Source organism: Pipra filicauda, unplaced genomic scaffold, assembly GCF_003945595.2.
Source record: "Pipra filicauda isolate LSUMZ 115617 unplaced genomic scaffold, ASM394559v2 scaffold149_size4050908_pilon, whole genome shotgun sequence".
NCBI lineage: Eukaryota > Metazoa > Chordata > Aves > Passeriformes > Pipridae > Pipra > Pipra filicauda.
In genome coordinates, this window is record NW_024103984.1 from 980,862 (window position 1) to 991,835 (window position 10,974).

Sequence of the window (10,974 nt, forward strand, 5' to 3'; positions counted from 1 at the left end):
GCGCCCCAGCGCTGCAGGCGGGCCGTGGGTGAGCGCGGCGGCCATGCTGGTTCCGGGGCCGGGCGGCCGGGGCCGCACATGGGCTGGCGGTGGCGGGGGGCGGGGCCGAGGCGGTGAGTGCCGAGCGCCGCCCGCCGCCGCCGCCGCGCCAGACGTGCCCCGAGTCCGCAGAGCCGCGGAGCTGCCCCCGCGCTGCCGCAGGTGAGCGCCTGACAAGGCCGGAGGCGCGCGCCCGGCCCAGCCCTGCCCTGCCCTGCCCGGGGGGACGCGGCGGCTGTTCCCGCGCGGCCGCGGTGACCGCGGGGGCTCCGCGGCGGGAGCGGCCGGGCCCGGGCGGCGGAGGCGGGGGGCGGCCGCGGGGTCGCCGTGCCCGGGCGGCGGGAGCGCGGCCCACAGCCCCCGCGTGCCGGTGGCGGGCCCGGGGGGGGCGGGTGGCGCTGACCTTGCTGCGCGTGTCCTGCAGCAGCGGCCACGTGCCCGCGGGGCCCGGGCCGGCGTGGGGGCCTGGCGGGCCCGGGGCGGCCCGGCGCTCACCTCTGTGCCCTTGGGTGGTTGCGGCGGGCGCGGGAGCCTTCCCGGGCACCCCCGGCACCGCCGCGCTGGGCACTCGGAGCTGCGGGGGCCCCGCGCTGCCCTCGCCGTGTCCTGCCCCGCCGCCGGGAAGGCCCGCGGGAGGAGCGCGGAGGCCGCGCACGGGGGAGCTGCTGCAGCGCGAACCTCGCCGTGGGGAGCGGGGATCGAAGCCTTGTTCGCTGCAGCTGCTTCTGTGTCTCGGTTCCAGCCAGCCGAAAAACTAAAGACTCATCAGGATCACTGGCTTTACTTCCTAAATCCGTTTCCCTTCTTTTACTGTAGAAGCAGCTGTGAGAAGCCATCCTGCTGATTTTTCTTTTCTCTGCATTTGTTTTAATCTTTCAGACATGCTCCGTTTATCTACAGTACTCGGTCAGATCAGACCAGTGTCCAGAGCACTCGCCCCCCATCTAACACGAGCCTATGCAAAAGATGTGAAGTTCGGAGCAGACGCCAGAGCTCTGATGCTACAAGGAGTAGATCTTCTAGCAGACGCTGTAGCTGTCACCATGGGGCCAAAGGTAATCGGAGACTTAACACTGACCTGGTTGAAAACACCATAGCATAAAAGTTTGTTAGCTTTCCCTAAGTGGAGCTGCATGATTGCATCTGCAGAACCGCAGTGCAAAGGGTGAGGGTTATGGACAGGCTGCTGAAAGCTGCAGGCAGCTGAATTCCCATGTTTGTCACCTGAAGCGTGACAATAGTGCACGTGCTTTTCGTAGTAACAAATTAAAATCACTTGGATTACTGTGAAAGGTGCAGTGTAGTGGTTTGAAGGTTACGGTGATGTGCATAATGTGTTACTACCTCAGTTGATAGCTTGTAACAATGCAGTAGATAATGTAACTGTCTGTGTTCTGGGGTGGGTTAATCAGCATGTGGGGTTTTCTGTTTCTTGGGGGCAGATGGGTTGTTTTTACAAATTACAGTTGTTAATCAGGGGGGTTTTTTTAGTATTAATGAGGTGAGAAACACATCCATAGTGTAATGTTGAGCGTTCAGTTGGCTGGTAAATGTTACCAGCTTCAGTGAAATGCCGTGGCGGTGGCATTCGTTCATGTTACACTATATTCTGTCCTGTGAGTTCTAGGTCTCTTGAAAAACTGGCTCTGGTATCCTACATAGTCATGCAATGTGCAGTAAAGCTTGAAAAGAGCTTTGTTTTTAAGGAAGAGACACTGATTTTCTTTGGGCTCATGTGAATGTCTGTTCATGTAATACACGTGCATGGTAGTTCTTCTCAAGGCTGCTGGCCTCTGTAACGTAATTCATGTGTTTTCTGTATGTTTTTAGTATTCTGTTAGGTTTATTCAAAGGCAAAAATGCCATAAGCTGAGCAGATGGAGGTTAAGGAACGTGATGTCAGCAAGCTGTGTCTATTTTCCCTAAACAAACGAAGTTTAAGTGTGGTTAGTTAATTTAACTTCTCTTTTTTTGGATTTGGCTACTTCGTGAGTGCATTGGCTTAAGGGCAGCTGCTGATGCAACTTTGTGTAACCTTATGGGTTTTTGTTCCAGTGTTCTCACTTTTTCTGCTGTTCTCTATGTATTTGTAGAAATCTGGGGATTGTACAGCAATGCCTGATTGTGCTTTTAGTGTTTTTAATAAATATCAATCTAGTGAGGAGACTTCCTTTAGGTACTGTTCTGCATTTTAAGGAATGTGGTTTGTGGTCTCACACAATCTTTTGATAATGCTCCAAAGTGTTCAACAGAACCAGTTTATGTGAGAGCTCAGCTTCTCAATATGCAGGAGTATTCCAAGTGCATGTGTGTTTACTGGTGGTGTTCCCTGCTTCAGGAACACAAATTTTGTCCTTTCACGTGATTGGAGAGAAATAGGTTTTGTTGTGCCATTCTTCTCAAAGCTGCAAACCAAATATTTGGAGTAAGACTGTAGCAAAATATAGAATAAAATTAGGCAAAACTAGAGAGACTACATGAAGAACTTCCTAGTAGCAGGATCCACCAGAGAAGAGTTTTCTTATTCTTGAACCACTTTTAGATTTAAAAGTGCAGGTCGAATAAAATAGTGGTAAGCAGCCAGGGTATGAATTATTTGGCATAGCTTTTTTATGTCACAGAGGTAAGTTTACGTAAGCTCTTCCCCAAGTTCAGCCTGAGTAACTGAAGCGTAACCTTTCCTCTGTAGCTCCGGGGGGTGGCTGTACTTGGGGAGCAGCCCGTGTCTGGCAGGCAGCCCAGTGGCTGAGGCAGATGTGCTGAGCTCTGTGCAGGAGCACAGTAGGCGCTGCAGGGGAGTCCTGGGCTGGCTTGGCACGTGATCCCAGCTCCGGGTGGAGCTGGAGCCACACTGGGGCTTGAGCAGCCATGGCAGGAGCCAGAGTGGTCAGCCCTGAGCTGGACCTGACAGACCTGACAGGGTGAGAGCACTTGTGCAGGGTCCACTGGGAGCAGCAAAGCTGGGGGGGGGGCAGGTGCTCTCCCTTCCCTCTTCCAACAGCTCCAGCTGTCAGGATAGCTCAGGAGTTTCAGGGCAGCGGTGGACCAGAGGAGGCTCCTTGTGTTTCTGCTCCCTCCAGCTAAAACTGGAACGTGATTGTTTGGGGCAGCTGTTGAAGCTATTGAATTCATCTGGGAACAAGCAGTCTTGTGCAGGTGCATTTGCCCTGCATTCCCTGGGTGGTTCACAGTTTCCCCTGTTAACTGTGTCCGTGTATGTTGGGTAGAATAGTCCAGCTTTTCAGCTGGATCCAAGTGTGGGCTAAGAGAAGAAAGACTTGGTAACTTGCAGTGTTTGAGAAATTATTATAACACATTAAGACAAATTTGTTAAGTATTCTCAGTTTTCTTTGCTAGTCACCAGTGAGGTTTGCAAGTCTCTACTTTTTTTTCTTTCTAGCACATGCAGCAAATTGACCTTTGTATTACTTTTCTCAATCACAAAGACTTTTTATTGTGATTTAATAGAAATTTCGCAAGTTTAGTTCTTTGTGTTGCTGTATATTTAATTTTCGGGTAAAACATTAGTGTTAGAGGGAATCTCTTCAATTATTTTTGTCTGTAAGGCCAGTCTGTCTTTAGTTGCAGACTGTGATATTAAGCATTATGGCTTAGGAATGAAGCCTCATTCTGTGAAAGCATGAAACCTTGGAGCCATTTTTCCAGTTGTGGAGAACCTTGGTAGTGTTTGCTGAAAAGTCCCAGCTGAAGGCTCTGTGCAAGGTGTTCAGCTGTGGCTGTTCAAAAGGATCTTCATCTTCAGCTGAGCTCTTAAGAGTAACGTGCTGTGGGTTGGCTTTGGTTTTAATATTTGTTCTTTGTCACCCTAGGGAAGAACAGTGATTATTGAACAAAGCTGGGGAAGCCCCAAAGTGACAAAAGATGGCGTGACAGTAGCAAAGGCAATTGACTTGAAAGACAAATACAAAAATATTGGAGCCAAGTTAGTTCAAGATGTTGCCAACAACACGAATGAAGAAGCAGGAGATGGTACCACTACTGCCACGGTACTCGCACGTGCTATTGCCAAGGAAGGCTTTGAGAAGATCAGCAAAGGAGCTAATCCAGTAGAAATTAGGAGGGGTAATTTTTTTCCCTTGTTTTTAATGTTTAATCACAGTCATTTATTTTTCGTATCCTGAATTTGACTTTCTGAATAAGTTGCCTTCTTTTTGAAGAGGGCCACGTATATGAAGAGCCTTTATATGAAAAGTGATGCTTAGAGAACATAGTTGTTTCTATTACCTTGCTGACTCTGAACAATCCTTCATTTTTCTAGTCATTTTTTTATTATTTTATATGCAGTTAACTTACTTGTCATAGGTAAACTCCTATTTCTGCATTTACTGCTGCCATGGAAGGCAATTTGTGACAAATTTCAATCATGACAAAATATCTTACACCAATTCCAAAAAAGGTCACCAGGTACACAAAAGACAATATAGAACTAGAACTATTGGTTTTTGGACATGCAAACTTGATTGATTTTTGCAGTGTGGACTTTTTTTTTGTAATGAAACCCATTCAGTGGGGTAGGTGGGTGGGTGGTTTGGTTTTTTTCTGTGCTGTATACCTTGTTTTGTTCACTCACAAGTATTTTCTCCATGTTTAGGGGTGATGCTTGCAGTCGATGCTATCATAGGTGAACTGAAGAAGCTGTCTAAACCTGTTACAACTCCAGAAGAAATTGCACAGGTTAGGAAAAAAAAACCACAATAAAGCGTAACCCAAGTTTACACAGCTGTTCAGAAAAAAGTTTGGGGCAGTTAGGTTTAGTGGAGTTGGCTTGTGTGCATGTGACACCTGGGCATTTTTCTTTAAACATCAAGGTTGAAGTTATGTTTTGATGAATGGTCTTCATGGTTATGCTTTCTTGTTCCTATTTTAACATTTCCAGTATTCTGCCTTCAATTACACTGCTAGAAGTTGGTTCAGAATTAGGTTGTGTTTTTTCACCTTCAAGCTTCTTTCCTAAGTATGGCCTTAAAACATAAATTTGTGTACTTGGGAGGAATTGATGAGAGCAAAGCTGTGTTTGTGGATGGGAGGTGATGGCAGAGTTTGGAGGATGTGGCAGATCACTCAGGTTGAGGTGGGTGCCCAGCTGGGTCTTGGGCACCAGGTGTGTTGGTCTCTGTGCTTTATACCTCCCTCTGGCTGCAGATTCAGGTGGTCTGTGTGTGAGCCCAGTGCAGGGAATCTGGCCCTGTGCTGGAACTGTCCAAGAGCTGTGAGCCCTTCCAACAGAGATCTCGGGTCCTGGGGTGGGTGTGCTACAGTCTGCTGCCATGTCTTGTCACATGTTAATTGAAAATGGTTGTCCTGGTTTTCCTTATAGAGGGAAACAAATGACTTGTGTTGTGAAATGAGATGAAATGCTTTACTGTTTCAGGTTGCCACGATATCAGCAAATGGAGATCAGGAAATTGGCAATATAATCTCTGATGCAATGAAGAAAGTTGGACGAAAGGGTGTGATCACTGTCAAGGTAAGAACTGGCCAACATGCAGACTAAGTGCAAGGTGACTGTCTTTTCTCCAGTTAGGGCTGGTTTTTGTCTCTTGGAATGTAGCTGCTGCTGCTCACATGGTCTCCCACTATAATTCCTCCCCATCTCCCTTAGATCAGGGTTTGAACATCATTCCTTCTATTTGGAAAAGAAGCACATGAAAACTGGTGTGTGGTTCAGAGGCTGTCATTCTGTTGTGCATAGTATGCTAAAGTTATACTTGTGCTTTTGGTAACAAAGAAGGGATCTTTTAATGTGGACTTTCTTGCATCTAAACAGGATGGAAAAACTCTAAATGATGAATTGGAAATCATTGAGGGTATGAAATTTGACAGAGGCTACATCTCTCCGTATTTTATTAATACAACCAAAGGTGAGTTACCAATAACCCATGTCATATACCTTACAGTGGCTCTTGTAAATTACAAATAATTGTAATTATACTTTACAGTCCCTTATGCTTGTGCCACAGAAAATAGGGCAGGGGGTCCTTCCTCATCAGGAAATTTTAACTTGGTAAAAGCTTGGAGTTTTGGGGGTTCGCTTTCCTCTCTTTACAAAGAGAATGATCAACATCAGGCTGGACCTACAAGAACAATGCAGGACTGAAAGTGGGGTCTTGGAGAAAAGAATTTGTCTCATTTTTTAATGCAGTTTAAAAAGTGCAGCTGTTGCTCCAAAATAGCTGTTCAAGTTAAAAGAATGCTTGGTGGTTTTGTAATGGAATTGTTTAGATAATGTGTGTTGTTTCTGCAGGGCAGAAATGTGAATTCCAGGATGCTTATGTTTTAATCAGTGAAAAGAAAATTTCTAGTGTACAGTCCATAGTTCCAGCTCTTGAAATCGCCAATGCTAACAGGAAACCTTTAGTCATTATTGCTGAAGATGTTGATGGAGAAGCTCTCAGCACTCTAGTCTTGAACAGGTGAGGCTTAAAACCCATCCTTTTAGACAAATACTGTTTTTTTTTCTTATTTCCATCCTTTTAAAGGAGTACATACAAGAGAGTGTGTTTAATATTTCTGTGGTGTAGTGCTGTTTGTTCTCTTGTCTGTGCCAAAGAAACAGCAGCTTTGGACATCACCATACTTTGTGTCAACTCAGACAGAAACTCAGTTGTGTCTTAACTACTTTTTTGAGCAAAATCAGCTCAGTTCATGAAGGTGTCTTGTTTGCTTGATTGGTAGAGCTGTACTGAAATAATTGGATTTAGTAATTAGACTCGTTTTCTGAACACATGTGCAATGTTGCTCTCTGAATTTTTCTCTTCAGGCTGAAGGTTGGCCTTCAGGTTGTTGCTGTAAAAGCACCAGGTTTTGGTGACAACAGGAAAAACCAGCTTAAGGATATGGCGATTGCTACTGGTGGTGCTGTAAGTAATAATGTTTTAAGTAGGTTTTTGCTCCAAGAAATGTTAATGATATTTAAGGAGGAAAATTAATGTGTATTTTTAGGTCCTTGGCTTGTATTTTATGGGCTGCAGGCTGTGTTCTGTCTTTCAAAAATGTAACAGTAACTCTAATATTAGAATCTTCCTGTTTTTTTAAAATGTAGACACTGAAAATTGCTGTGTAATGCAGCCCTGGCCAACCATGAGCAGTACATCCTTGTAACTGACTGAAGTCACATGTGATTTCCTTGCAGGATTTAGACTGTTAAAGGAAAGGAGGAACTCCAAGACAGTATCTTAGAAATATAGGAAAGCTTTCTTGCTGCCTTATAAAACTGATTGTCTCACAATTGCCTGAACTCAAGTGTGGCAAATATAATAATTGAATATGCGTAGAATTGACTGAATGGTTTTCTTAGCTCTAAACTTTGCATATACTTGGTGCACTGATTAACGTCCCTTTATGTGCCTTTTTGTTACACATACATCAAAATCATGGCATGATACTGGGACAAAAAGGAGGCTATTGAAATAAAACTTCATGTTTAAGCTAACTGCAGCACAAAGTAACAAGCCAGCAAACTGTTTTAAAGTCTGTGAAGTGCCAATATTTTAAACTTCCCAAAATACACTGAGGTGACCGGTGACAGGACCTGAGGAAACGCCATGAAACTGTGTCAGGGGAGGTTTGGGTTGGATATTTGGAAGAGGTTCTTCACCCAGAGGGTGGTTGGGCACTGGAACAGGCTCCCAGAGATGTGGTCACAGCACCACAGTTCAAGAAGTGTTTGGACAGTGCTCTGTAATGGTGTAATTTGTGGGTTTGTCCTGTTCAGGGCCAGGAGTTGGACTTGGGTGATCCTTGTGGGGCCCTTCCAACTCAGGATATTCTGTGAGGACTGTGTAACACTACTTTACTTCCCAGGCACTTTGAATCAGTGAGCTACACGAGTCAGGTGCGAGTGAGAAGCTGCTCGTTTTCCATTCCATGAGAGTCAGTTTGTGAGGTACCTGCGTGCCTGGACTCCTTTAAGGAGAAGGGAAGAGTGTTGTTCAACTGCAGTAGTGTGATTATTTTGCACCATTAGCTGTATGTGTTCGTGTGCCTATAGATAAAAAATTGATGGATGGGGAACCTGCGAATTCCAGCTTTTCACATAATTTCTTTCAGGTGTTTGGAGAAGAGGGTTTGAGCCTAAATGTGGAAGATATTCAGCCTCACGACTTCGGTAAAGTGGGAGAGGTCATTGTGACCAAAGATGACACAATGCTTCTGAAGGGGAAGGGTGAAAAGGCTCAGATTGAAAAGCGCATTCAAGAAATTATCGAGCAGCTTGAGGTCACCACCAGTGAATATGAAAAGGAGAAACTCAATGAGCGATTGGCCAAACTCTCTGATGGAGTAGCAGTATTGAAGGTATTAAGAGATAATAATGAACTAAAACTGTGTTTAGGTTTCTTGACTGCTGAGGTAGAGAAGGCTGCCAGCACGGGAGAGGCTGGATTGGCTTTTTGGCACTTGTCAGTGCTCTTGGTTGTTTAGTTTGGGGGCAGCAGTGTTTAGCCAGCAGTGCTCTCCCACCCGGGCTCCTCGTGTGGACCTTGACGTGTGCCTTGCTGCTTTGCTTGTAGGTCGGCGGCACGAGCGACGTTGAGGTGAACGAGAAGAAAGACAGAGTCACCGACGCCCTGAACGCGACCCGCGCTGCCGTGGAGGAGGGCATCGTCCCGGGAGGGGGCTGCGCGCTGCTCCGCTGCATTCCAGCGTTAGAGGCCTTAACCCCAGCCAATGAAGATCAGAAAATTGGTGAGGAACTTACTGGAATGTGTGTGGAAGTTGTTGCGAGTAGCCTTTGTCCTGACCTGAGGCTTTCTCAGATGAAATGCAGGTTGCTTCCAGTGACTTTTTAGTTACTTGATCTCAGGAACCTCACACCCCCTTGGTATGGTGGTCTCTGCTTTTCAGGGGGAGGGAGGTTTCACCGAGTGCCTGACTTGACTGTGAAAGACCCAGTAACACTAAAGCAGCAGTGCCCCCTGCAGAGAGTGGCAAATGGTTAAGACTGAGAGCTGACTGTTCCCAGCCATTGCAGAGAGATGAAAAATCTAATAATGCTTAAGAGATTGTGTGGCAAATCAAATGGAAAAAGGCTTTGTGCCGTGTTACACATAATGAGTACTCCTGACTTCTTCAAAATGTAGTAAAACTGAAATGTGTGTGAATATCCTGCAAAGGTTTCATTTGTTGACAAATGTCAAGTAGCAGAGAACCTTTCCTCCTGGAACTGATACAAATAGATCATGTTTTTGCTCAGAGTGTTCTTTGTATTGATCTCCAGCAGCTCGTGCAGGCAGGCCTTGGCAGTGGGAGCAGTGTATGCAAAACATAGCTCTGACCACCCTTTTTCTTGCAGGGATTGATATAATCAAGAGAACACTGAAAATCCCAGCAATGACTATTGCAAAGAATGCTGGTGTCGAAGGATCATTGATAGTTGAGAAAATCCTGCAGAGCCCGTCAGAAGTTGGCTATGATGCAATGCTTGGGGACTTTGTAAATATGGTAGAAAAAGGAATCATAGACCCAACAAAGGTAACCTAAAAGTCTTAATTCTCAGCTTCTTCTCCTCCCACCTCCTGTGATAGCCAGCAGGCCTGAAGTTATTTCTTCCCTGGTTTTAGGTTGTGAGAACTGCTCTGATGGACGCCGCCGGTGTCGCGTCTCTCCTATCAACAGCAGAAGCAGTGGTGACTGAGGTTCCCAAAGAAGAGAAGGAACCGGCAATGGGAGGAATGGGTGGCATGGGCGGAGGAATGGGAGGTGGCATGTTCTAATTCCTGGGGTAGGGATGCATCATGAGCTGTGCTGTTGAAGACTGACAGTTCTGACTTTAAAAACTTGAGCTATCAGTGTCAGAGGGTGGATAGTGACTGAAGTGAGGCTGGTGTTGAAAAATCACTGTAACCATCAGTTACTGGATTTCATTTAACACACGTGTAATTGTTTACAGTCATTGTCCATGCCTACAGATAATTTATTTTGTATTTTTTGAATAAAGACATTTGTACATTCCTGATAACTGGGTGCAAGATCCATCTACCAAGGTCCTGATTTGAACTTAATTAAGGCACTTGATATTCTATTACAGAATTTCTTGGTGCTTGCCAGTACTAGGAAGAACTTGGAAGCCACTGTGCGTGAGACTAGACAATTGTGTACAAAGTAGGCAAATAGAGTTATGTGACCTTTATGTAATAAACTGCTCAAAAGTTACAAAAATGTATCACCTTTTTCATCTGCCATAGTTATGGGAGAGCCTGGACAGCCTGCCTCTAAGATTTACTAGAAGTAGACACTTAATGCTTGAAAAAATGACAGGGCATTTCACACTGAGAAACATTCCTTTGTCTAGAACGTTTCTCAGAAATGCAAGTGACTTTAATTTTGGTAAGAAATACCTAAGCTGAACTGCACTACAGTTCTTTGAAATATTAAACAATGCTCTGAAAACAAGGCACGTGCACTGGCTTTATTTTGCCCTGTCTATGCTGGTTGTTTCATGTGCTTGAACAGGCCCAGTGCACCTTTCACAGTTGGGAGGAAGGGAAGTGCCCTGAGGGTATCAAACAGGTAAGTCTTGCCTAAGAAAGGGTTTGGGGAGGGTTTAAACAGTTCCTTTGATCAGGTGTAATATATGGTTACCTCCTCACTTAAGCCTTCCAGTCTTGTCTTCCTTTCTGGTAATGGGTTGCAGAATTTAGTTATTTTGCACTAGATGCTGTTTTACCATTAGAAATGTTGCTTTGCCACTTCCTGGGTTCTTTGACCTGACAAAGCTAATACCAGTGATGTGTGAAGTCGTCTGCTTTCCAAACTGCAGGACAATGGTGTTCCCAAACTTCTGTATGCTCATCTCTGATTGCCTCAACAAACGAAATTGCTGTACAATTTCTCAGTGCTGTAAAACTGACCTCAATCCAGCTGTCGCTTTCCTCAGCTTCCTGCCCTTAATAACTGTCCTTCACAGAGGGGACA

The 10,974-nt window shown here is 45.5% G+C and overlaps 1 protein-coding gene across 1 annotated transcript; it reads left to right on the forward strand.

Moving 5' to 3' along the window:
• Window positions 1-123: 123 nt before the first annotated feature.
• HSPD1 (heat shock protein family D (Hsp60) member 1) lies at window positions 124-10,452 on the forward strand. Its single transcript, XM_027730638.2, has 12 exons — window positions 124-201; window positions 919-1,094; window positions 3,870-4,122; window positions 4,652-4,734; window positions 5,432-5,527; window positions 5,828-5,921; window positions 6,305-6,473; window positions 6,821-6,920; window positions 8,110-8,355; window positions 8,571-8,745; window positions 9,353-9,531; window positions 9,621-10,452. Exons 2-12 carry the CDS (start codon window positions 921-923, stop codon window positions 9,771-9,773), a joined length of 1,722 nt encoding a protein of 573 aa, XP_027586439.1. The 5' UTR covers window positions 124-201; window positions 919-920; the 3' UTR covers window positions 9,774-10,452.
• Window positions 10,453-10,974: the final 522 nt, after the last annotated feature.